The sequence below is a fragment of the Orbicella franksi genome, chromosome 5 (assembly GCF_964199315.1).
Source record: "Orbicella franksi chromosome 5, jaOrbFran1.1, whole genome shotgun sequence".
NCBI classification, from domain to species: domain Eukaryota; kingdom Metazoa; phylum Cnidaria; class Anthozoa; order Scleractinia; family Merulinidae; genus Orbicella; species Orbicella franksi.
Genome location: NC_138149.1, coordinates 9,275,734 through 9,302,782, shown reverse-complemented (window position 1 = coordinate 9,302,782; position 27,049 = coordinate 9,275,734). Strand labels below are relative to the sequence as shown.

General features: G+C 39.6%; 2 protein-coding genes across 9 annotated transcripts in view; both read right to left on the bottom strand.

Annotated features, from left to right (window-relative positions):
- Positions 1-1,959: 1,959 nt before the first annotated feature.
- On the bottom strand, positions 1,960-5,434 carry LOC145486950 (uncharacterized). The gene has a single exon (XM_081465652.1). The coding sequence runs from the start codon at positions 4,825-4,827 to the stop codon at positions 3,604-3,606; it is 1,224 nt and encodes a 407-aa protein (XP_081321778.1). The 5' UTR covers positions 4,828-5,434; the 3' UTR covers positions 1,960-3,603.
- A 1,854-nt stretch (positions 5,435-7,288) lies between these two features.
- LOC145488416 (serine/threonine-protein kinase Nek10-like) overlaps positions 7,289-27,049 on the bottom strand; it is a 35,524-nt gene continuing 15,763 nt past the window's right edge. For 6 of the 8 annotated variants that reach the window (XM_081467278.1, XM_081467273.1, XM_081467280.1 and 3 more), the window contains exons 18-41: positions 26,442-26,503; positions 26,147-26,233; positions 25,880-25,902; positions 25,395-25,436; positions 25,040-25,142; positions 24,309-24,437; positions 23,899-23,943; positions 23,508-23,603; positions 22,713-22,758; positions 21,998-22,119; positions 21,681-21,783; positions 21,508-21,586; positions 21,158-21,287; positions 20,435-20,505; positions 20,131-20,173; positions 19,378-19,484; positions 18,311-19,048; positions 17,920-17,975; positions 17,380-17,486; positions 16,727-16,840; positions 16,307-16,400; positions 16,133-16,200; positions 15,227-15,285; positions 13,000-14,856 (exon numbers count right to left, since the gene is read on the bottom strand). In XM_081467278.1, coding sequence (XP_081323404.1) covers positions 14,769-14,856; positions 15,227-15,285; positions 16,133-16,200; positions 16,307-16,400; positions 16,727-16,840; positions 17,380-17,486; positions 17,920-17,975; positions 18,311-19,048; positions 19,378-19,484; positions 20,131-20,173; positions 20,435-20,505; positions 21,158-21,287; positions 21,508-21,586; positions 21,681-21,783; positions 21,998-22,119; positions 22,713-22,758; positions 23,508-23,603; positions 23,899-23,943; positions 24,309-24,437; positions 25,040-25,142; positions 25,395-25,436; positions 25,880-25,902; positions 26,147-26,233; positions 26,442-26,503 — 2,612 coding nt within the window. In that variant the 3' untranslated portion in view covers positions 13,000-14,768. Of the gene's footprint in view, positions 8,764-12,999; positions 14,857-15,226; positions 15,286-16,132; positions 16,201-16,306; positions 16,401-16,726; positions 16,841-17,379; positions 17,487-17,919; positions 17,976-18,310; positions 19,049-19,377; positions 19,485-20,130; positions 20,174-20,434; positions 20,506-21,157; positions 21,288-21,507; positions 21,587-21,680; positions 21,784-21,997; positions 22,120-22,712; positions 22,759-23,507; positions 23,604-23,898; positions 23,944-24,308; positions 24,438-25,039; positions 25,143-25,394; positions 25,437-25,879; positions 25,903-26,146; positions 26,234-26,441; positions 26,504-27,049 lie in introns of those variants that run through there. The other 2 variants (XM_081467274.1, XM_081467279.1) reach the window with 2 other exon arrangements.

The following is a 27,049-nucleotide window of genomic DNA, read 5'->3' as shown; positions in this document are numbered from 1 at the left end:
GAAACACGCCATCGGGTTCCTCGAAAATGTTAATTATGTTCTTAGCCTTGATAACAATGATTTGCGCCCCAAAATAATTTATGTTTTCGACGTTTGAGACTAGTGCAGAAGAAATTCAAGCGGCAAACGATTTCGTTTTTCTGGTGACGAAAAATACGGAACACGCAGGCTTCGGTGATGTTGTGGACAACTACGATGGAAAATTCTTTATTCTGGGATACTATTATTAGTTCACACTTCCCGAGACCTGACGTGACCTTGCCTATGGGATGTATTTTCCAAAGATTATGATATAACAAGAGACAGAAAATCACATTTCAGCTTGCATCAGACTCTTGTAGACTCTCATGTCCATTTGATTTAAGTACTGAGATTTAGTGAAAACTCTCATGTAACTGTACACTCTGCAACTCTTATTGTTGTTTGCCTCTTTTGAGTGTTTTGGCATCCCCGCCACTTTGATGTGCCATCAGGTTAGAAAAATAAACTTGGCGCTCCATATCATTCATGATCAACACCTTTTTATTATTATTATTATTATTATTATTATTATTTATTGCAACACAAAGGACACTACTAACAAAACAAGACAGACACTACTTACAATACCACTAACGATACGTTACTTATACCACTTACTATACAATACTTCCTTAGAGTACAATTCTTACACTAGTTTTTACATCTTTTTTATCGGTTACACACCTATGTACTTAGCAAATTACAATTCAGAACGGGTTTCCACTTAGCCTCTAGTATCTTGCTATTATTGTACTTAGCAGCAATGTGACGTTCAGTTTCATAGTTTCTTTTAACTAGTTCCTTATAGGAAGAGAAAAAAAGAAGACTATTATTCTTCATGATCAACACTTATTTAGAACAATTTGGCTTTCAATGCTAAATTACTCAACAACTCCATATATTATCATGCATAATGGAACAAAAAATTTATTGAGGTACAGTGTAATCACATCATTTGATTTAATCTTTTTTTTTTTGTTAGTTGCCTTTATGATATATGATATGGATAAAGATGGTAACATATCAAATGGAGAAGTGTTCCAAGTTCTTAAGATGATGGTAGGAAACAATCTGAAGGAAACACAGCTTCAACAAATTGTGGATAAGACAGTAATAAATGCCGACACAGATGGCGATGGAAAAATCTCTTTTAGTGAATTTTGTTCTGTAAGGTTTATAACTAGTGGCTTGTTTTCTCAGTTTAGAGTTTTTTGTCTTGTTTTTGTCTGTTTCTTTGTTTTCTTTGTTTTTGTTTTGTTTTGTTTTGCTTTTGGTGATGACGATGATGATGCTAATGACAGTCTAACTTAAGATATAGCGATAATACTATCATACACTGGTTAATCTTAATCTGCAAGTAGCTGACTTAAATGATCTTAAATGATACATTTCAGTTGTCAATAGTAAAATATTTGGGTTTCGTGTGACTTGATTTTTTAATGGCAACAAGGTTTTGACAGCAATGTCTTTTCTGTTTGTTTGTTTTGTTGTTGTTGTTGTTGTTTTGTTGCTCCATTTTGTTTTACATCAATGTTCTTATTCTTGCCGTTTAAAAGAAAAATTTAAGTTCATCTTCGTGGCTTTTATGTATTTGTAAAATTTTAGTATTTCTTTACTGGTTTTGGTTATTTTTGAGTCAGTTGGTACAATTTTCTAAGTTTTTTTTTTTTATCGATCAAGAGATCCAGGCTACCAGAGCTAAGGTGGTGTCCAAGCAAAACAAATGACAAATAATTCTTGTGTGAAGTGCCATCAACATTCCCATTTTGCGGACCTCAAAAGAAATGGTTGTGGACTCAATACATATCCTCCAAGTCCTGTTATACTTAGCCTTAATGCTGCTACTACTGCTGCTGCTGCTGCTGCGGATGATGATGATGATGATAATGATGATGAAGATGATGATGATGATGAAGATGATGATGATCTGGAGGAATAGGCAAGAGATATGTCTGCATCTGTTTTTTTAAAGTTACAGGAGATGGGGTGTGATAATTCAAGGCTTAGGAAGTCTGAAAAATCCAATCCAAAAAATGAGCAGGGTTTACTGCATTTGATGCCAAAGAGAGTCTTAAGGTAACTGTATTACAGCGTAAAAAGGTTTTGCTCTCGCTGACGTTTTAACTTATCATTCTTTTCAGGTTGTTGGTAATATGGATGTTCACAAGAAGATGGTGGTGGATGTCTAACAAGACTTAAGTGAACAGAGTCGCTGAACTATTTATTATTCTTATTTCCAAGCCAAGACATATAAAACAAATTGAACAGTTTTCTTGATCTGAAACTCTGCAGGCTTCTGTTGTGAACCCAACAGTGCCGTAGCCATCACTTTGAACACTCTGTGGAGTGAGATGAATACAGTACAAAGAATAACTAACTTGACACGGTGCAAGCGACTGTAAAACGGCCTTCGACGGCGTGATGTTGGAAACCAGGGGAGGGGGGGACTCCTATATGAAAAGGTCGGGGTAAAAATCAAGGATTCTTGTCTCACTCAGGGTGTTGATGACGAAACGTCACCATTCTTAGCTGTCAAAGTATCCTTTAACGTGCACTCGAAGAACAAAGGAAACGTTCTCCTTTAGTTCTGTTTTTAGGCTTGATTTTCGCTGATCTCTCGAGTACGCGAGTCGGGCCTACAGGTGCACGCGAGATCCTTTCTTGAATAGTGGCTAGTAATCGAACCTATTTCCGTTTTAAGTGGCATGTTTTAAGCGTCTAATGAAGCTCGAGCAGTACTAAATTAATCTCCTTTAGGAGTTAAATTTAAATTTTCCGACGAGCATTCCTACAGACGTTTTGATAAGGGGGTTCCAAATGTCTAATAGGAAAGGAGTGATGGAGTAAAATCGTTCCACCACTACAACTTAGAAAATAATATTTTCCAAGTTAAAAAGAACAATTAGTAAATAACCGAGAAATACAAAGGTGCAGTCGCAAAGTACATCTCATGGACCTTATCTTGCACGGTTTGCCAGGTAATACATACTGTACGTGCAGACCGTTTTACTCGTAATAAGTGTCGACACCCAATATATTGAAATCCGCTCTAACTAAAATAAATGAGGTATCGGGAAGTGTAAAGTGAACATGACGGAGAGTTAAATAGACCTTTCGGAAAAATGGCCCCCATATTATCTTTCTTTTGTTTGTTCAAATTAGTCCTACTAGTTCAAAAATCAGGAGAATAATCTACCTTCAACGAGGTTAGTAAAGGTAATTCGAATGAAGACAAAAGAATGTCAAAATGGCGGCCGTTTTTGCCAATGCATGGGTCTGTAAGTTAATCCCAAACCTGGAACCATCGAGAAAAACTGAAGAAAATCTTGAGCGCATTAACTATGTAGTTTTATTGGAAAGAGAGTTTCTGGACACATTTTCAAAGCAGTTGATTACTGAACTGTATGAGTTTGAAATCATTTGTTTTATAGCGCAGAAGGGTTAACAAAATTCATCACTGAAAACTCCACAAAATCCCTAGTACAAAGGAAAGCGTGTAACAAAGTCTTTGGCAGAATATCGAGTTCTTCTGTACCTCTCGTTGGACCGTTTCAGTTATCGTTTTATGTTTGCTCTTGGATACTACTCTAGGGATTTTGCTGTAGGCTTGCGACAGTAAGCGATAAGTTCCGTCAAGAGATTTTTCTTGTAAACCCAAAGCGTAATCTCGTCTAGAATACGAGAAGCAACATACGTAGCAAACCAGCCTCGGATCTCTTTAAGCTCAGCCAGGGTCTCGGGACGTGTGGACTCGTAATAGTATCCCGGAATGCAGAATTCTCCAACATCCTTGACAACAACATCGACGAAACCTTCGTCTTCCAATTGTTTCTTCAATTCTTCACAAGATCGCCCGTTCTCCTCCAGCGCATTCCACAACGTAGAGCACAGCCACATAGCGGCATACTCTATGAAATTCTTCGGCGGTCTTGGAGTCGCATAATCAGCAAACGACAGCCAGCCGTTGGGCTCTAGAACGCGGTAAGCTTCTCGCAAAAACTTCTGACGTGTGTTGAAGTGGGCTCCTCCCTCGATGGAAAGGACATGCGTAAAGGAGTTGCTCTGGAAAGGTAGATCCACGGCGCTACCATAATGTGCTGTGAGGCGGTCTTCTAAGCCATTTTCTTGAATACGTTTCTTGCAGATGAGATGGTGACTCAGTGTTGCGTCAATCATGTCAATGTGCTTCGGGTTGTACTTGTTAAAGTAGAAGATATCCTGTGAGCCCGAACCGTTTGCTACATCCAACAACCGGCTATCCTTGTTCAGATGTACAGGATCGGCTACTTGGGAGAGCAGCGCTTCGCTTGCTTGAATATAATTCATATTTGCGTCTACCCAATATCCAAAGTTGAGGTAGCCTCCATGAAAGTCGTGTTTGCCGGTCAAACCAGTCTCGTAGAACTTCTCCACGTGGTACTCGTGTTGCCGCTGCGACCATTTGGTGCCGAACTCGCTTTTTTCGCTCCTCTTGAATTCTGCTCGCTTTCTTTGTCGATGTTGCATAACATACACCGTTACAAAGACCCCAACAACGCAACAGCAGACACCCGTGCAGAACTGGGAATCAGTAATTGCTTCTTTGAGGCTACTAATCATTTTCTTTGAAGTCAAGCCGTGGTGTAAATCGGAAGATAAAGAAATATGTGCGTGTGTTTGCACAGCAGGGACTCGCTCGACCTTGGCTATTGATCTGTGACAGAGTGAATGCTTGCTACGTGTAAAGCTAAAAAGGACTTTAAACTCATTTGAATTTTTACTGTCCCGGCCGCGTCGTCTTGGTGACTCCCAGAGAGCATAAATCATACATTTCTCTGTAACGTTCGGTTAAATGAAGAACAAGTAAAGTGAAAGTAAAGCTAAGTAAGGAACCTTTATTTTAGGAGGGTGCTTTTTGTGAGGCCTCAAATGCCGTTCTTCAATTTGAAATGACTCGCCTTATTGTGATTTTAGCGCAGAACGTGTCGGAAATAAGAGAGAATATGTAATGAATAGACCTTTCCCGCATTCCACTTCAGTGCGTACGAACAATAACACCAAAGCGAGGTTGGGGTGGACATTTTCATACATTTACATGTATTTTTGTCCACCCTGACCTCGACTTGGCGCTATTGTTTGTTGGAATGCGGGAAAGGTCTATTGGTCCTTGAGTCTGTAGTTTTGAATCAGATAATTCCTTTTGGAAAAAATGGCGGCCACTTAAATTTAAATGTCAGGCATTTGTACCATTCCACGCACTCGTGAAGCGTCATGGCGAGCAGCTCAACGAATGGTCTTCGTTCGTGGCAAGCAACGTAGGTCTCAAAGTCGCCTTAAGGTCGACAATGTTATTTTAAGTAAAGATATAGTCCTCGCAGTGAAGAACGCAATTTGCGAAATTGCGATGAAGCCTGAAAAATGATTTCAAGGCTTTACTTCATCACATTCCGCAGTTCACATATAATATATTTCATATCTTCATTTCAATGTCTATTTAACTAATTATTACCCTGAAACAGTGGCTCTTTTCTGATTGGCTGAGAGCAGGCGAATTTATCATTAATTGTTTCCATTTACACTCGAGTGCCTAAGAGGTCGTGCAATTTGGGGGAAAGATTCAAATATCACTCGTAAAGTAAATCTTAATTGCACTCGCATTCATACGATTACCTATACTTATTTATCTAATGCCACGCATTCAGAACCCTCTGCTATCCCCAATTTTAAGCTAGCATTATAAGAAAAGAAGCAGTGAAATGATATGCGTCTTTAATTGTATGCGTTTTTGGTCAAACGTGGAAAAATGCAAATGAGATGCACGGCAAGAAACACGCCATCAAGTTCCTCGAAAATGTTAAGGTGGTTCGATACAGTTTTTTCTGGACCATACCTAGCATTTTCATTTGGTGTTTTACCAACCTTCCCTTACGGAAATTACACCAGTTTTTGGAAAAAGATTGAAGTTTGGTTAAATATGTTTTTTAAGGTGGCTTACTACAGTTTTGATGGATTATAACAGCCCAACTTCTAGCTCTTTTGAAAAATGTTCCAAGACGTCTTTCCTTTCTCTATTTACTGTTTACTTTAGTCTTTTACCATTCTATGTGAAATTTGAACAATTCAACGTCAAAAAATGGCCAAAATGAACGACCGAGTACATAAGGAGAGACTGGGCACTAGTAGGTTAAATCACGTTCTTCTCAAAATCTACCCGTATGAACCCCCCTCAAAATTTCAGGAATAAAAAATTGGCTCTGATTTAACATTCATGAAAAGTAAAATAAAAATCTGTAAGACAGATGTTTCCAGGAGCCCATGATAGGCATCAGAAATAGGCATCAGATTTTGTATAACAGATCTGGTTTGTACAAAATTCATGCTTCATATTTTTGGTTTATCGTTTCCATGGAAATATCGATTACCTTAAAAAACACATTCAACCAAACTTCAATCTTTTTCCAAAAACTGGTGTAATTTCCACATCGATCAGAGTAAAGGAAGGTTAGTAAAACGCCAATTGAAAATGCTAGGTATGGTCCAGAAAAAACTGTATCGAGCCACCTTAATTATGTTCTTAGCCTTGATAACAATGATTTCCGCCCCAAAATAATTTATGCTTTCGACGTTTGAGACTTGTGCGGAAGAAATTCAAGCGAAAAACGATTTCGTTTTTCTGGTGACGGAAAATACGGAAAACGCAGGCTTCGCTGATGTTGGTCAACGACGATGGAAAATTCTTTATGCTGGGATGCTATTATTAGTTCACGCTTCCTGAGACCTGACGTGATCTTGCCTATGGGATGTATTACCTATAGTATTAATTAACACGGCGTCTTTCCTGTCCAAATTCTGGACATCAGGGCAAGGGACATTCAATTTACGATCATTACTATTATTTTTCGAATCCACTGACTAGTGGTTGAGGTGACTCTACATGAAAAGTTCAACTTTTCAAGCGACTGAAAAATTCGCGTACACCTGCGCAGTTTAGATAAACTCTCCTTTCCATTTACATCTATCGCTTTTTAAATAAACGTCTGCTAAAAAAATAAATTAAGTTTGTTCTGTACAAACATTTACATAAAACGGAATCTCGCTTTCCATCCAAGACGGCTTTCAAACAAAAACGCTGCCAAAGGAAGTTGCCTTATCAAATGTTGAAAAACTTCACTACAATACCTCCAATAGTCAAAAGCGGCTAACTCACGCGCGGGTGTCACGTGACTTGAATTGGGCATAACAACAACCAAAACAAGTGCGTTCGTATTGACATTTAGAGAAAAATAAGTCAGGATTCCGCGGTTTTGTTGCACCAGAGACTGTCAGAACAGCTTCGCTAACCGAAACGATCTGTCGTTTCACGTGTTTCGGTTAAATTTTAATAGTGTCTTCTCTGTTTGGATCGTGAAAATGAAAAGAGATCCACGATATTTCAACTTCAGTACTGCAGCGAACACTACATCAGAAGATTTTATAATCCTTACTCTAGTAAAAATCGATTGAAGGCCGATGCAGTTCCTTTTTTTTTTCGTGGGGTAAAGATAAGCAGGAGAAGGTCCAAGCGGTGAAGAGGTACGCTTCAGAAAAGATGAATCAAAGCAGAAAAGAAAATCAAGCAACGGATTCGGCAGCATCCGAAGGAAAATGTGTCACGTTGGTCTCGACCAGGACGGGCGAAGAAATTATTCCTCGAAAGGCCGGGCACATACATCTTGAGGATGGAATCTGTAGTTAATTAGATGAACATCTTAGAATTCCCAGGTTACATAATTTTTCTGTATCCTACCTTCTTTCCGAATGCACAGCCCAAAGAAAGAGGGCAAATTTGTTACACTTTTCGCTGGATTTAACAGTCATGGTGAATCATGAATATTTTACAATTTCTGTTGCCTAATCGATATAGAAAAATGCCAATTTAGTGGGATACTGCATCAAGAAAATCAAGTGTCATCAACACAGAGAAACCGCTCTCGAAATACAGCAAGACTGGGGTAGTCTTATAAAGACTGCATCATTCGCGATGTCTTTGATATTAAAACATGAATAATCATTCAACTGGAACAATAATGCAAATACGTGATTGCAATGTCCACCGCTTCCTCCCTTACACGAAGAGCATTTAAAAACTTCTGTCCTGCCATCGCTCTCCCTGAAGATTACGGCTAAAATGAGGCTTTTCAATTTTTCTTAGAGATCTTTAGCAACGTGCCTTGACATGGAAATCCTTCAATTGCTGACACGTGTAAACATCGTAAACATACCCTTCCCGAGAGAACTTATAGCTTTTCTCTCCAGCATTCTTTTTTCCGCCTTGCTCGAGCCGCGAAGACCATGTTCGTTGTGCCAAATTTTGGAAAATTTCTCGAGGATTTTGACCATTTCTATTCTTTATTAAATAAACAACTAAAGCAACACACATAATTAACACAACAAATACAAGCGGCTGCAATAATAAAGAAAATTTTAAGGGTGCTTCGTTTTCACGCAATGTAAACACCCAATTCAATGTCACGTGTGTGCTAGCTGAATTTGTCTATCGCAAATTATTCGAAGGAAATTGCTCCAAAACTGCTTATCCACTTTCGATTTTAAAGTAGTTGACAATTTGCTACATTTAAAGGCAGCCTTTTCATTTTCATAGACATTATAGATGGTATAAAAAATTCCACACCATATTAAGAGCTTGTGCCCCTCTTAGAGGGACCAAAATTGACACCAGATGCCGACACCGTGCCAATAGGACCCAGAGGAACCGTCCGGTTTCTGAAACAAGACGATATGTACGGATTAAGAATAACGGCAAGTGAAAATACAAAATTCTGAAATAAACAGTACTACATGAAAGTGCTGCTAAATACGGTGGTTTTGGTACCTCCTGGTGTGTTCAGACTCAAAAGGTCCACAGCAGAAGCATTTGTGGTACCTTTTAGGATATTGACCCGAAAAAAAAAGAAAGCATGTCTTGTTTTGGAATTGGTACCCCTTAGGGATGAAAAAATTTCAAACCACGCCCACAAAATGAGATCTTGGCACATCTTTGGGCTTCTTATCAAAACTTCCGACGAGCACCCCCGTCCTTTCTATATGAGAGTACCCCCCTGGGGAGCCCATTTCACTATATTGCCAAATCGTCTTTCGTTAAAAGTAATAGATTTAGAACCAGTTATTTTAGGATGATACTGTGCAAATCAGGAGCAAGAATGTGACCTTGGGGCGTTGATAAAACCAGGAACATGGAACATTCCGGAACATCCCGGAATGTTCCTAGCGGAGAGCGCGAAAATTGTGGATGATAACTGTAACATGAAGACGGAATAGTGACAAAACTATGGCTATTGACTTAACAAGCAACTGTATGATGCTCAGACGATCACCTCAGATGTTGAAGAAATCAGGCATCAACAAAGGAAACGCAAAGAACTACCTGGCATTCATCGTCCGAATCGTCCATGTTTGTGTTGAAAAACGGAGTGCTGTATGGCTACGTGACCCAATTGGCCGGAAAAAAGAGAAGCCTGCACTCATTGTGGTCAGTTGAATAAATACCCAACGATCCCTACCCCTCCCCTTCCGACTACTCTACCCCCCCTGCAAAATATCTATTCATATTTCGAGCTGATAACAGTTTGTATTTGTTTATATAATAATTAAATGAATGCGCGCGCTCTGATCGGTCAATCAACTTTGGCTTATTGTGCCGGTAAATTCATGGAAATTTCGCGTGTCTTCTGAATTATCATATACCGGTAAAAGCAATAGATCACAGGTTTTTATGGTTTATAGGCTGATAAACCACTTGGGATGTTGGAAGAACACTCGAAGAATTCGTAAATAACGAGCCGCAGGCGAGTGATTTATGAATTCTTCGAGTGTTCTTTCAATATCCCAAGTGGTTTATCAGTCTATAAACCATAAAAACCTGTGGTCTATTGCTTAATTATTTTATTTTTTAAAATGTAATTTTACATATTTTTCTCATAATTATTTGATGTTCCGGGATGTTCCCGCCATGGTCCTGGTTTTATCGACGGCCCGTAACCTTGTAAATACCATCCAAACTTAAGCATGAATTTACACAGATTTCCAGAAACGTGAGCCAGCTGCCCCTTACTGGCTGAATTGGTCAAGCAGTTCATTTTGAAATAACTCCATGAAATAACGCCATGAATAATTAACCGTGGCCATAAATCAAATCCCGTATCAAACAAAAACGGCCATGTTCCGCGACTTTTAATATCGGTGAAGGTTTCTGTAACAGGAGGTTTTACACTTTTTCAGGGCGAAACCTATGAGGTCCTATGAGACATCATTCTGAAGATCAACCGAGAATCAGTCTGACTTTTTCTGAATAATCGCAAGCATTTCGGAAGGACAGCAATATTGTCGAAGGTGTCCTGAAGGTTGCCGAGGAGTTATGCTTTTGCTCCGCTCGCAAGCAAAATGGAAGCGAGTGCAACAGAGCTACATTAAGCCGTTTTCAGAAGATTGAAATTCTCCTGTTTCGCCATTTTATAAACTTTGTTTTTAACCAAGCTCAATAAAAAATGAGGGGACCCCTCATTTTCTCTTGCCGAGGTTGGTCAGCCAGTCTTCGCCACGCTCATATCATTGGCAGGCCCAGTATTAGGAGAGAATACTACTCAGATTTGGTTACGGGCCGATTATTAGAAAAAATATCAAAGAGGGGGGAAAGGTGGGGAAAGCAACAACAACAAAAAATAGTGCGAGAAATTGTTGGCAAAACAATATTAATGTCGGGAGCCCATGGGCTCCTGTCTTTTGCCCAGCCGAACCACCAGATTCAAAGGGTTGATAAAATATTTTGCTATTAACAGAAAGGGGCTTACACATGAGCCTCTTACTAAAAACAAAAATTCTTGCGGCATGAGATTTCACGTACCCTCCCCTCCCTCACTATAATGGTCCGTCCTTTTAACTTGGCTCAGCATAGAGTCTTTTAATTCAGCGTGACGAGCGCCATGAATTCTTTAATGAGTTAAGCTACATTTATCGCGCGAGTCCCTAAATCACACACTGATCAGTAAATCTTGCCAAATTATCCGAATACATGGTAAAATTATCTCAACCAGTAGTGTAAAATACAAACGAAGAACAGCAAGGAGAATTTGTACATTGGTCTTATAAAGCTAATTGCGCGCGCGCTTTTTGATAATTGGAAAACAATTATCAAACAATTGTTATGTGCAGTGAAGTCATAAGTGTGTTTGGGATAAAAGCAAAAAAGTCGAACGGAAAGATGTCAGAAGCGTATGGCGGGATATCTTTTGTCCTGCTCCTTTTCTTGTACTTCATAAAATTTGCCATTGAAAGAACAAATAACAGTCGATTTGGAATCCGAATTGTTCGTAAAACAAAACAGAAGAAATTTCAGGCTGTCAAAGAGAATGATTTTTACGACGTGACGAGCTCGTATGTTGGGGAAGGCGATAACTACGATGGGAAAAAAAAGGAGAAGAAAGCGTTCAAAAGAAACAAAGTCGCGCCAGCGCGGGGAAAGGAGGAAGCGCGGAGTAAAACAAGCGGAAAGAAAGTCGACGAGTCTTCTTCCTCGGTCAGCACGGATCTTATGTCGTCATTTCTCAACGTTCTGACTCCCCCAGCGGACAATTTTAACGTTTGTAATTCAGATCCGTACCAGGGCTCATCATGTGACCTGTTCTGTCCAGAAGACGATGTTCCTGGGCCCAGTGGTGTTGGTGTCAAGAATGAAGTGATCAAAGATTTGACAGGAGACACCGATTGGTTAGACACTGGCAAACGCATCGAGAACAAATCAGCTTTGTCAAAGTTCCTGTTCAAGTTCAAACGCTGACCAAAAGTCACCAAGGTCCGCAAATTCCGTATTTAAAAGCCCCTTTTCAAAAGCCACTTTTTTTTTTATCGAAGCTCCCATTTTATCCCCCTGTTATTGTTAAAATGCCTCTTTCAAGTTCCCCTTCAAAATCTGTTTCGATATATCTTTTTTGCGTGTTTTACTTTTTCTATTTGTATAGGATTTACTCTGATACTTGCCCACCTCCTTAAAATAAATGATTTAAATTTATTGCATCAGCACAACTGACCGTTGTTCGGGGTTCGACTTCGGGCAGTCTGTCTTCTGCGGGGACGAATGCAAAAGCTCAGCGAACGAGTGAGCAAGATATTCGAAGGGCAAACGGTTAATGAACGTTTTTATGCTAGGGACGTTAATGTCATCTCGGACGTTAAAGCTGTCTCGAGACGACTTGAACGTCTACAATAAAAACGGGAAATAAGGAAGACGCTTTTAACGTCTGCCTACTTTAACGTGTTCTTTTAAGGGCGTCTGAAAGACGCTCTCATCAGTCGCCTTAAACGTTTGAGACGTTAAACCTGTCTAGTATAAAAACGTGACGCCCTTAACTGCCTGCCACGTTAACAGCGAGTAGATTCAGTTTGTTCGCATATTGGCGCGGTAAAAGTTGCTCGTTTCCAGTGTCCTCTGGGTATAGAACCCAGTCATTTTTAATGTTTTTTGTTAGGCTGTGTACTTAACTGCGTCTCGTTTTCATACCAGACGCCTTTAACCCAAGTGTCAAGACAACTTAAACGTCTCTAGCATAAAAGCGGCCAATGGTGAAGCTGCGCAGTAGGGAAACTCGATGTTTTTCAGTTGAGAGGTTCAATGGTTGATCGGGACAACGCAAATTTTTGCTGTCCTGTTTAAACCGTTTTCTGATTCAAATTTTCGTTTTGTGAGCTTTTAGACAAGGGGACGTCGTTTACACGAGGTCAAATAAACTGACTTGCAGCGCGAATCGGCGTGAGATGCAGCGGTTATGGAAAATGATGGGAAGGCATTGAATTTGGTCAGAGTAAAATATTATCAAATTAGCATTTACAGACCAACGGAAACAAAAATTTCGTGTCTTTTACAGACATTACAACATATCTATATGTATTTAAAAAAAACAAACTATACTAAATATAGTCGAAATGATTTTTTACTTCGTCTTTAAATCACGGAATAAAAAATAAGATTTATTTACTATTTCACTCTATACTTTAAAATCTCTGGGCATTCACACCTACACCCTGAAACAAGTCATGCTTCATTGATACATTATTTGTTAAGAAGGTAAAATTCAAGCTGTGTTTCATTCCCAATTTCTTCCTGAAGGAATTGGGACATAATTCTGGCTAGCGAAGCCCGTTATTATGATTAAATATTTGTCAGTAAGGCTAGCAGAAACATTTGCCACACATTTGTAGAAATCTGCACACTTCAAAACGGTATTTCGAGAATAAATTAGAGACAAAAATGTTTTTCATTTTACAAACAAAACCCGAGTATCAGACCTTCTTAAGGGGAGGGAAGGACGACACTTCCTACCCCTCTACCCTTAATTTCGTAAGAACCTGACAGTTAGGCTATCACAAACATTACGCCAAAAGGCCACTTCCGAGTTGCCTTTTGCCTCTGTGTCAAAATGAGCCTTCGTGTGAACCAATCATGTGTGTTCCGCCTACATGTTCATTTTCATGCAAATCAAACTCATTTCAGTATTCTCTATTTTCCAATTGCCCATAATTCACTCTGTTTGTCCCCCAAATTTGGCATAAGCTATTGATGTGAAATGCTCTTGGGAATATGCAGACCTCCCAAGAGCATTTCACAACAATATTTCATACAAAAACTTGGGGGCAAACAGAGTGAATTATGGGCAATTAAAAAATAGAGAATGCAAGGTTTTGCACGAATATTCGTTTTGAAACAGAGGCACAAGTTAACTCGGAAGTGGCCTATTGTATTGCTGCACAGCACCAGAAAGCTCTCAGTTATAATCGTGGACTTGACTTCCACTGGAATACAATGACGTTGAACCCCTAACATCCACATTGAATTTCTCTTCAAAACTAATGTGAAATTGAGGAAAATTGAAAACAAAAGTATCCACAGAAATTAATAAATACCTCTCTTCTCATCTCCTTAATTTTCTTACTATATGACTGAGAAAATTACTTCACTGTGATTGGCTGAGAGCAGGCTAATTTGTCGTCAATTTTTGATTTGCACTGCAGTACAAATTAACCCGTACGCGTTCGTAATTTTCTCAGTCATATAAAAAAATGAGTAGCCGTATGAAAACTAGAGCAATTAAGGATTTCTAAATTCTTCCACATTACACTCACCTAAAGGCTCGCGCAATTTTGAGAGAATTTCCAAGTATCACTCGTAGTGGAAATCTTTAATTGCATTCGCATTCATACGATTACCTGTAATAATTTTCACGGCGTCTTTCCTGTCCAAATTCTGGACACCAGGGCAAGGGACATTCAATCTGCAAGATGTCTGATACGATCATTATTATTCTTTTAAAAATCTACACTAGTGGTTGAGGTGACTCTACATGAAAAGTTCAACTTTTCAAGCGACTGAAAAATTCGCGTACACCTGCGCAGTTTAGATAAACTCTCTTTTCCATTTACATCTATCGCTTTTTAAATAAACGTCTGCTAAAAAAATAAATTAGGTTTGTTCTGTACAAACATTTACATAAAACGGAATCTCGCTTTCCATCCAAGACGGCTTTCAAATAAAAACGCTGCCAAAGGAAGTTGTTTTATCAAATATTGAAAATACCTCCAATCGCAAATTATTCGAACAAAATTGCTCCAAAACTGCTTATCCACTTTCGATTTTAAAGTAGTTGACAATTTGCTACATTTAAAGGCAGCCTTTTTATTTTCCTAGACATTATAGATGGTATAAAAAATTCCACTCCATATTAAGAGCTTGTACCCCTCTTAGAGGGACCAAAATTGACACCAGACGCCGGCAACGTGCCAATAGGACCCAGAGGAACCGTCCGGTTTCTGAAACAAGATGATATGAACCTATTAAGAATAACGGCATGTGGATATACAATATTCTGAAATAAACAGTACTACTGATGAAAGTGTTGCTAAATACCTTTCACTGACATTTGAATGGTCAAACACGTGGATTTTATCCACAGACTTCAAAGTTAGAGCCACCTTGTACAGCATAATAAACAGTACCACATGAAAGTACTGCTCAATAGCTTTCATTTGAGTAGTTACACTCTAGAGTGTCTCCCCAGACTTTAACGTGAGAACCACCTTGTACAGCATTACAAACAGTAGAACATGAAAGCACTATTCCAAATTGATCACATACAGCACGTATAGAATGTATAGACAGGAAATAACCTTGGTATCTCACCTCGCACAGGGAGACATGTCGTAATAGCCGCTCTCCATGAGGACGTTTTCAATTATGTTCTGCAGCAAAATAAACAAATTACATTTAAAACATCTGGCAGTTGTTAAAGATGTTTATAGACGTGAAAACGTGTGGGATTCTGGGATCGAACGGTGGGAGTTTGTGTGATGAACAAGTCAAGTGACCGTACTGTGATATCAGGTGTATCAATGGTTATACCGATATTGTTCATACCATATTGGAGCGGTTGTGAAACCGAAACCAAAGTAACCACTCTGGCCAATCACAAAGGACACAAGCCAAGGACTCTAGCCAATCACAAAGGACACACGCAGCCCAGAGAACCAATCAAAACTCAGAGAAAATACATGTAGCCGACGCAAAGCGCGGGAAAACGCGTGCGAGAGAGTCACGAGGTTTTTTTTTTTCAGCCAATCGCGCAGAAGCAAAGCGAATGCGAATTAATTTCGACCCTCAAGCTGAAGTAAAAACTGCTCTATTACCGAATGTGTATAGCGTTTGGGGGAGATTTATAAACCAACGGGAAAGTGCCTATAAATCAATCGAAAACACGGTTGTCTATTCCAAGTTTGAAGGAGTTTATTACCATAAATCAACTAGACGAGCTGAAAGGTTTTGCTTGAATGTCTGAAAAAGAGAGAGACAGTAACGCGACAGTGTTCTGGAAATTACTGTAAAATTTTCCATTCAAATGGGCTAAAGTTGTCGCTCGCTTGGTCGATTCTATCTTAACAAGAGAAGATAGTGATCTAGATCAGAAAAAGGACATTTATACTTAAGTCACAGTAACACGGGCTATATTTCTCTTCAAGTTGTCGCGCAGGAAGTTGAAAAAAAAATTTTCGCCTGTACTACCTGGCATTTAAATCAAGAACACTCACAAACCTGCATCATCTCATAAGTTATCCCAATTTCCTGAGCGTCGGCAGATTCAAGATTAACCCCGCTCACTAGTAAAACAGAAACAACAATGCAAAGGTTAAAAATGTAACACAACAGAGAAGCAACGTCATCGAGATACACTGAAGTCTGTCAGCCTACCCCTCCCTTGCTGCGTACCTAACTTGTCAGCGGTATCCTGCTGGTGATGAAGGAAAGCTGGATCTCCAAAGCCGAACTTGAGGTCGATAACTTCTCTTGAGCATTCGATCACCTTCAATATAAACGTACCAATGAATATTTGCGTTACGTTGTTCCTTCACCGGACATGTCAATAAATCCTCTTTAATACGGCTGAATGTCCGTGCTTTGAAGTAGAGATAAAATAAATTCTGGCTTCTCTAGATGCAAGTGAGCATTTAGTTGTCCGTGTGGTTACATCATACAAGGGATTTTCTCTGTAATCAACTGCCTTGACTAAGAGCTAACGAATCCATTACCGTGTCCCGAAACCGTGACTAGCATTTATGGCGCACTGCACAAAACAGAAAATTCTAAGCTAAACTTTATCATAAACTTGAAAACAGTGGTGATTCCTACCTTTTTAACTTCGCTTTTGAGATTCACGAAAGAGCTGTTTTGCGGAGCAAACAGAGCTCTCTTGAATTGTTCCACTATTCTTCTCTGTGGATTCGGTGACAGTGTTGGAGGTAACTAATACAAAAGAAAAATAATATTCACGAGAATGCATTAAACTGAAAATTAATCTGCTCGCAAACATTCAATCAAGAGGCGACACGACACGACAATTTCACAACAAAGCTCTTATTCGCCACGCAATATAGAATATGATGACGATGATAATGACAATGATGGCGATTATTATTACTATTATTATTATTATTATTGTTGTTGTTGTTGTTGTTATTGTTATTATTGTTACAAACAGAAATTAAAACTAACTTAATTGATTGGAAAAAAAACTACTCATAGTGAAAAGAGCTGAGTAGTCACAAAAAAACTATTACAAACATTATTTTGGCTATAAAACTCAGGTCAGAAAAACAATTAAATGCATTAGAATTAGAAATTAGAAAAGAAATGACAAAAAACAGTGAAAGGTACCAAATAAAGAGAGAACCAATATTTGCACAAAAGAGCATTTGGAAACATAATGACTAAGCAAGCTTTAAGCCTTAAAACTCAAGAAATGACTTGTCATTGCAATCTTAAAGGTAACCGGCCCGCTGTACCTGCGTAATGAAGATGATCTTGTGAAGCTGATTGAGGATTTGTGAGATAGGATCGTTTATTTGGCGAACTTTACGAGGAGATATGCTGAGAGTTGCTGCGGCAGTGGCTGAAAACAAAGAAATATAAACCATCTGTCAAAAAAAACTAAATTAAATTTCAAACGGAGGAGAAATGCTGTAACACCAAAGAAGGCAAAATGAGAAGGAAAGAATCGTCTACGGAGCATAGCGGGGCAGCTTAGCCAAGTGGTTAGGGAGCCGGACTTGACATCCAGAGGTCGCGGGTTCAAGTCCTGCTCTGACCACTAAGCTGGAGTTGTTTCTCGGTAGACCCCAGTTCAACTCCTCGGTCATGCTTGTAAATATCCAACTGGTCTGCTTCCCGCTAGTTGGGATTTTTAAGTCTTTTATGTTTAGTTGATGTATTTGTTTCTTTCAGTATAAGAAGCATGCCTGTGAACTAGCTAGGTCTAGCTAAGCGCACTGACCACCATAAACAACATTTGAACATTTTTTCAACGAGCTCGGAAAAACACTTACGAGGTCTTGCTTTTAACTGGCCACCACTTTGCCGTCTATACATTTCCACTGAAGAGCTGAAAACGGAAAGCAGGAAGGAATATCAACATGTGACTTCTTATAAGGGTATCAACGAAAAGCCAGTCATGGAGGTTAGGAGATTTGAGCAGCTGATAACAAGAGGAAAGCTGTGGCAGTTAGCGGAATCGTGCAGGGCATTCCGCCTTTATAAAACATGTGGTACGTGGAAAAGAAAAACCACCTATTGTTAATGCCAACACCCGAAGCACAATGGCACAGTTAAGACCCATCTGTAAGAGCCAAGTGATTATAACCCGTACGCAAAATAGGTTTTGCATCAGGACTCGCTTTGAAACCGAGGCAAAATTCAACGACACCAAGCAACACGAACCTGCTTTGCGTTCTTCGGGATGGAGCTTCACTTATCCCAGAAGCAGAAATCCCGGATGAGGTCACGCCATGTGTCACGCCAGTGGATGTTGCATTGGTATTCGTGCCATTTGACGTCCCGGCTTTACTGCTGACCGCAAAATCAACATGAAGTGGCCTCCGCGCACCCTTACGAGGCCCCGGAGGCTTGGGTACCGCGAATATATGAGCAGTAGACGTAGAAGAATTGGCACTCGTCTTTTCGACAATAGTTCTTCCGTTTGGCACTTTTTCTGTGCTTGTTTTACTGCTCGGAGACGGCTTGTCTTGTCTACTACTCGACGATTTCTCCACGTTTCCTTTACTACTTGATTTATCAGTGACTGGCTTTAAAGTTCTTTGCCGCCGCGATAGGTTTGGGGACAAGCTACTTTCACGCTTCGGGCTGCCATTTTGTTCCTGCGATCTCGTACTAGTACCCAGGCTTCCATTCGCGAGACCCTCTCCACCGATATCTATCCCAGAGTCCACCTGGGGTGCAGGTTCCGTCTCGCCGTTTTTATGAACAATGTTTCTGTTTAACTCACTTAAAACATTCGCCGCTTCAAACACAGTATCACTGCCTTCAGAAACGTCCACGTTCCTGAAGCCAGCGGCTCCTCCACTACTTGACAGGTTTACGAGCTTGTCATAACGTTCTTGTGAAGCCCAGAACAAGCGATGATAATTTTGCATGTTGCGAGTTGCCTCGATGTAATGTCTGAAAACAAATACAAACAACAAGTAACAGTTGTCCTTTTGAACGGAAAACCCCCACTGTGGAAACAAATTGCTGTTACTGGTACTTCCGTTGGTTTCACGCATTTAACAATGCGTAATTTCCAGCTGCTTGGCCGGTTCAAATCGCTATTTAAGTTCAGATTCAAATCGCTATTTGAACTGGAAATCTTTTCATCTCGGCAGATAGAAACCACAGCTTCCATCAAAAATAAAGAGATCAGACTCACATGAGACAGAATCCATATTAAAACAACTCTTAATGCATTGTTGTCATCCATTATTTACAGCAACGCCAACAGGAATTGTTACCTTTGAGTTCGCTTTCTTTCCCTCTCGAGTTTCTTCTCTAAGCTGATTTCGTTGGAGCGTAATTTGTCAACATAAACCAACATTATCTCACTGATGATAGCAGCGACCTAACATGAAAGACAACATTCAAACATGCCTTAGTTTTTCCGCGCTATAACCGACCTTAGAGGAGTAATGGCGATGGTGTGAACTTTCAAGTCACTTTAAAGACAACAAGCCATGCCTAGCAAATGTGATTTCAGCATGAAATTGTGCCGCCTACCTCACAATGAAGTTCGATAGAGCGGTTTTCACTTGAGTGTCGAAAATAATTCGCCCGCTAACGACTGGCTAAAGATCTCCCGCTTCTTTGTCATCCAATCAGAATTAAAATCAAAACAAATCATGACTCGCTCGCACACGTTTTCCCGCGCTTTGCATCGGCTACATGTAATTGCTTTGCGTTTTGATTGGGTCACTGGATTGTCTGTGTGATCTGTGATTGGCCAGGAGTCAGACACGGTTTCCCGCGCTTTGCGCCGGCTACATAAACTTGCTTCGAGTTTTGATTGGTTTACGGATTGTCTGTGTAATTTGTGATTGGCCAGAGTGATTACTGGGGTTTTGGTTTTACCACACTCAATAGAAAACTGCTCAAACCCTGACTAGCAACAAATCCATCTCCGACCCTAATTGCTTGCCTGCTACTACAAAACATTTCCACAGGGCTGGATAACACAACGATCTTGAAAATTATTTTTGGCGTTAGTGTACCTGTACGATATCTGGTCTTTCGTCGGGATTCGGTCTGAGACATCTAAAAGAAAGACAGTTAACCGAAATTAAAACGGTGCAGAAAATACGAAAATAAATTGGATAACAAAAAAGAAAAGAAAAGCAATTTTAAAGGATGTTCGACAGAAGAGTATCGATTACTACTTTTCATCGAACGCAATCGCTGTGGAACACAAAGAAAGTCAGCACTGACATAAGAACTCATTTCTGAAGCTTTTAGGTTCATATTGCATAAAGAAGTATCGCAGTTTTCGCAAACGAGGGGAGTAGTCGAGCAACTGACCTGTTAACTGTCTCCGATAGCTTGTCGGAGTATTGTCCAGGAGGTATAGGTTCGTACTGGGCTTCTACGATCTGTGCACGACAAACAAAATATTGCAGTTACTGTATACTTGACATGTGAAAGAGAAATGGACAAACCCTGAGAAAAGGCCAAATGTAAGCACATACGCAGCATATCTCGAGATATAAGCTGAAGAGATCGTCAGGAAGATTGTCCGCGTAGATGGACAGTCACAGCGTTCCTCGCGTTATAGACACGCTAGAGATCAACCCTAAACTGGTGTGCTGCATTGGCACGTTAACTTCTAAAGGCATTGCACTGCGTCGTTAGGAAGGTAGAAAGGCGTTTGATTCGCTCAAGGGAAGGGTAAAGGCTTGAAACATTAATTAGTACCCCGGGCAACATTTCTCACATAATCCACGACTGGTTTATCAGTACTTTGACGTTCATTTAACTTTCCAAACTATTCTGAGACATTAAAAGATAATTTTGTATACTACAGTTACTTGATAACCATAGCCTGCGTAGCAAGAGTTCCGGTACGAACGAAAGAGCTTTCGCTGCAGTCTCGCCGTCTCCGTCGATATTTGTTCTCACGCCAAATTTCGCGCGGCCAACAGGCGAGAAACCTTTTTCGCTCATACGGGAACGTGGCTACGCAGACTAGATGACCATGACATTTAGCACACGCTTTGTCTGAAGGTTAAACATTTCAAAAGGTACCTTGGTTGCTAATGCTAACATGTTAGACGAGTAGAACGGAGGTTGAAGAGTCGCCATTTGATACAGAATACATCCCGAGGCCCACACGTCCGCCTTCTCGCCATAAGGCTGGCTTTGGACCACTTCAGGACTGAAACAAAGAAATCACATACGATAATTTCCTCACTCTGTGAAACACAAGTAAGACCATGTAAGATTCTCATTTTTCGACTGTATTACAGTCTGGAATGCTTTACCTTAGGCTTACTTGATCCAATTCTCTTGGGACACATGCTCTAATGATGCTTTCGGCTAAAAATCTAAATTCAACTTCAAAATCTTTCTCCATGTAAATAGAGGTTTGAACGTACCATGAATATAATATTGTTCCAACCATCGAGGTCATTTTGCTTGCATCAGGGTTTTTCTGCTTTGCTAAGCCGAAATCAGCTGTGAAGAAAACAACACAATAAATGACCTCTACTCAACTTTCCAACAAGTTTTTCAACTAAAAATATAGAAACAGCAAAAACAACTAACTTACTTATGGTGACTTTATCATTTTCCCCTAGCATGATGTTGTTTGGAGTAAGATCTCTGTGGACAATGTGTTTCTCCTTATGAATGTAACGTAGTCCTAGCACAATCTGAAGATGGAACAACCAAATTTAGGACGGAAGGAAGGAGGGACGGACGGACGGAACGAACGAAACGATCGAAACGTACGAAAGCACGAGCGAAGTGAACGAAACGAACGAACGAGCGACTGATAAGGTTCGTTGACGACAATGATAAATTATTATTGAGAAAAACTAAATAGAGAAAGATTACAGTAAAATATCAAGGCCTGGATTAACATACCTGTATAAAAATATGCCATATTCTCTCTTCGGAAAATCTTGTTCCCTTTTCCTTCAGAGAATTGAAATGTTCTCCAAGAGGAGCCCCTTCGATTAATTCCATTACGACGTACAGTTTGTCCTCTGCGACAAAACAGAGAGAACAAGAAATGGTTAGTGTTAGTGTTAGTGTTAGTGTTTGTGCACTTCTGCAAAAAACAACGCTTGTACTAGAGCTGTTATGAACGTGAACCAATACGCTGAATGGCAAAACATCCTTTCATTCAGTTTTCTTCATTAACAGAAATAGTACAGTGCTATTTATTGGAAAATTTCTGTATCAGAACACGCCTAAATAGCAACGTTGACCATGGAGCGGTTTTACTTGAGTGTCGAAAGTAATTCGCATTTGCTTTCAATTGGTTTTGCATTTTAGTATCACGCTGAGCGATTGACTCAAAAACCTTCCGCCACTTGGTCATCCAATCAGAAGAAGAACCACAACCAATCGTGACTCGTACATACACGTCTTCCCACGCTTTGTCATGCATTTGCTTTGAGTTTTGATTGGTTCGCTGAATTGTTGGTGTATTTGTGATTGGCCAGAGTGATTACTTCGGTTTTGGTTTTACGTAAGCTCGCCTCGAGAGGGTGGCGGAAACCGAGCCTAGGTTTTATGACACTTAAACTGCTCCAAACAGAGAGAGTAAAAAACAAGTCAATATAACGTCACTCACTTTCTTGAAATGCCTTGTGATACTTGACAACATTTGGGTGTCTCAGCTGAAAAGAAAGGAAATCTAAATGAACAGCGCCAACCTAAAGGAAAAGCTTTAGGTGGCAACCATGAACTGCAAATAGACGTAAAAAAATTAAAGGAGATACACGGAACTATTGATGCAAAGTAAAAATATTTTCATTGCTTTCAATAATACCACGGGACTAACAGCAAAGACAAAACAACAAAACTGAACTTTTGTGGTACATGGACATATTTGATGCCAAATGCTAATAAACAGTAATGTTTTTAAGTAAGAAAACATACATGTTCCGTGTTTTAGTCGAGTAACAGAAACATAAATGGAAGTTTTGGAGATCGAAAGTCACTGTGAGAACACAAGCCATCTACTCGAGTATTTCCGGGCCATTTCCTTCTTAGAAGGAATGAAAATTTTTTGGCATACGTTGACAACTCTAGCAGATACTCTCAGTTAGTTTGACCACGATGATGATCTTCGCATGAAAATGGAACAAAACCCTCGTGCAAGAGATACTCTAGCTAAGTTCTCGTTTAATAGAGCGTTTACACAGACGTCACAGCAGCCAGCCATATTGGTGTTCGGCAGCCATGTTGGTGTACCAAACTAATCCTGTGGGAGTTAAACTCTTTTCTTATGTAAACACTTTCTTTTGTTCCAATAATTTTGCATGGCTGCTGGCCACGTGAGTGAAAACGCTCTATCGTGGCCGAAAGCCTCAAAATCAAAGCGACTAGCTATTTATTGCTGGCGTCAACAATTTCATATCCTCACCTGTTCTTTCATTATAGCTGTTTCGTTGACAATTTCGCCAACGCTTTTTCCTCTATCTTTGGCCGTCTTTCCAAGAGCAGGATTATGGACCGACATCTGAAACAGGTTGAAAATTAAACCTAAACTCATTGCTCACTTACATTCTTCAATTTTCTGGTAATTTGGGACATCGCAAACAGCTAGCTATGCGTTCGGTGGAATCGGCGGGCAAAACCATATTCCACACTGATCCAAAATAATTTTTGCGGCCATTGTTATGTTTTTTTTTTTAAAATCCTTTCCTCACTTCAATAAAACTTAACTCCGAGTAAATACTTCGATAAAGCGACAGGAAAATCGGAGGGAGCTCTCTCCGACACAGGTTATGCAAGATAGCTTGATTGTCCTGTACCTCTTTCATGGCAAGAAAGCTCTGTCCAGCATTCTTCTTTCTGACCTGAAAATTAAAATAAAACAAAAGAAAAATATATTTCAACCAGTCAATTCTACAAGCTGCTCGGAAAAAACGATTTTTCTTATAGCGAAGAAACGGTTCGTGGCAATATGAAGAAAAAATGTCGCTTGTGTACCTATATCATTTCTTTCCAAAAACGAATTTTCTTATAGCGAAGAAACGGTTCGTGGCAATATGAAGAAAAAATGTCGCTTGTGTACCTATATCATTTCTTTCCACCTGATAGAAACAGATGTAAAACACAATAAACTTCCTCCATTGAGTCAAGAGAAGTTCAACGGAGTAACGCAGAAATGCTCCTATTTTGTGGCAGCAGAACGAGGCAAAGGAATAAATTTGTTACTCACCTTGTATACGCTCCCAAATGCACCGGATCCAAGCAGCTCAAGTACTTCATACGAACCAACGGAATGACTAGGAGCCTTATTCTGATTAGTTGCTAAAATGTTGTTCTTTATCACTGAGATATCCTCCTCCTTGTGGGAACAAAAGTACGGGGGAAGTAAGCTTACATTATTTAGTTTCCTTTCCTCAAAGCATTGGCAATGGCCAACATTAACAATTGTAAGAACACTGCCTGGTTGGTCAGCCTCGTTCCTGGGGGTCGGGAAGAACATAGACCCTGGGAACGCGTGATTGGAAACTGATTCATCATTCTGTGACAATACAAACTGGTCTCTAATCTGTTCCAGGCGTTCAGTTTGCTAAAAAACAGCGTGAACAATGGCAAGTGGAAAAAAAGAAAAAAATGGGGAAAAGGGGGGAGGGGGATTGATTGATTGATTGATTGATTGATTGATTGATTGGGAGAGGGGGTTCGTTGCCGCTAACAGGGTTACTGATGATTGAAAAAACATATTATCATTAATAACCTCCCACAGAACCTCGCAGGAATCAAACAACATTAGGCGAGATTGAAACACGACACGACAAATTTCTGTTAGCCGGCTTCGATCAACCTGTATAAGAAAGAGATCTTCAATGTCTAGAAATCGTCTCTGTTGAGTTTATGTAAATACGATTCTTCATCACTGAATAAGCATAGCATTCAGCGTGCCAATACCCCTTTGATAATTACCGTTAGAGTGGAAATCTTGTCAACCAGAGGCTTGTAAGCGTTCAACTCCCTGACGTAATGCCCGACATCAATAAACATCTCGAACAGTTCGGGAGGAAACAATCTGCCAATCAAAGACAAACTGTTGTCAACATAGAGATTCCCATCACCAGTCTTCACACATTCGATGTAGTCACCGTATGGAGAATTGTTTAGTAAATACTGTATCGCTGTATGTTCTCTGAGGAGGTTGGAGGAACACTGAAACAGTCGACTTGAACCGCGGGCTCAGTCTTACACTCTCGAACACTAAGTACCTCATGTAATCTACCATAATTTTCATTCAAGTTGAATCATAAAACGGCAAACATCTCACCTCTTGAAGAGTTGGCGATTCCGTTCCATACTGAAAAGGAACCTGCAAAAAAACAAAACAAAACAATTACACTGGACATCCCGGGTATATGTAGTACCTATGACAAGTCGCTAATGATTTCATTGATGATTTCAATGATAATGATTTCATTTTGGCGGGAAAACGTTGCAGAGCGCGTGAGTGAATTCTTGTTATTTTGGCGGGAAAACAACATAATAGCCTTTGTTAATTTTAACTACATTATACGATTTTCTACAAAAATGTCGCGATAGTGAAAACGTGAGAAAAATTTCCCGCAAAGGTAGGTAAGTTCATTCGTTTATAATCATGAAAAGGTATAAAATTAATATCAACTCAACCAGGCCTCTTATGTTTCTGACAACGTGTAAAGTTCTTCAAAGCGGTTAGATTTTGTCAGTATAGTGGCCAAACTTAGTTCGGCACTAAAGGTCTTAAATGAGTGGAAAAGAAAGAGAGATACTAACCTCAAAGCCCTGAAGGCACTTTTCTGATAAGGAAAGCATAAAATACACGAGTCAACTTAGGTAAAAAAAACAACAACAAAAAACAAAAAAACAAGCACTTGTCAACTTAGGCTAGTTTATTGACATGGCTAACAATCATTGCGTGACATTTGTAATTGTATAGAAATTTAGTTAAGCTTTCATTAGCATCGCTACTGTTATAAACTAACTTCCATTGCGTGACATGAAGTGTTGCGTGATATAAATACATGGAAATTACCAATCTACCTGCAGATGCTCAACGGTGGAAGCTTCATCAGAAGATGACGATTCTTGTGGAAGAATCAACAAACCAAGCAAATAAATACCATTGGACTGAAAACAAAGGAAAGGAATAATCGTGGTAAGAGACAATTATAAACTGAAAGTTCAAAATGTAAGGCAACATTGACTAGGGATAAATTAAAAGAAAAAACCCTTAACTGGTTAGACCTGACCTGATTAGATTAGACCTTGCACAATAAGAAAGAGTGCAAATAAATGTTGTTGTTGTTACTAATAAACAAAATTACAATGCACCAACCTGCACAATTTGTTGTCCGTTAGTGTCATTGACGACAAGTTCAGTCAGAGCAGAGCACACAGCTGAACACAAATTACCATGTTAATTAAGCAAAATACATTATAGCTCTAATGTAGATGTGACTAACACCAGTTCTTATTTTGCCTGTAAACTATGTTTTCCTTGGAGAGATATGAAGTGGGTACTTTACATGTAGGGTCGAATTTGTTGCAAGACACTCTGACTTGTAGCTTGTGTTCCTCATGTGCGTAAAATACATTGTCTAAAGCTTCAACTATATTTGGGCTTTAAAATCTAAAAACACTTGTTGCATTGCATAATTCTGCAGGTTATAGATTTAAAGTGCCTATGAAGTAAAAAATAATTGCTGCTGATTTGACAGGCTTTTCAAAGTAAAGAAGAATGGCGTTTTCCTTTTTGGAATATCTTTTTTCGTTTTAGAGATATTCACGTTTTTGTATTATAAGTGATGACGTCATAGGTGGTTCCACTAAAACAGTTCAGCACTCAATCAAGAATATCTCTAGAAATATTAAAGCAGTGTTCTTTAAACTTGGCACCAGAAATGTACATCGCAAAAGAAACAAAATGACACTGGTCGTGCCATC

Excerpts from the sequence above, each read along its gene's own strand:
- LOC145486950 (XM_081465652.1), bottom strand. The coding sequence starts at position 4,827 with ATGATTTATGCTCTCTGGGAGTCACCAAGACGACGCGGCCGGGACAGT.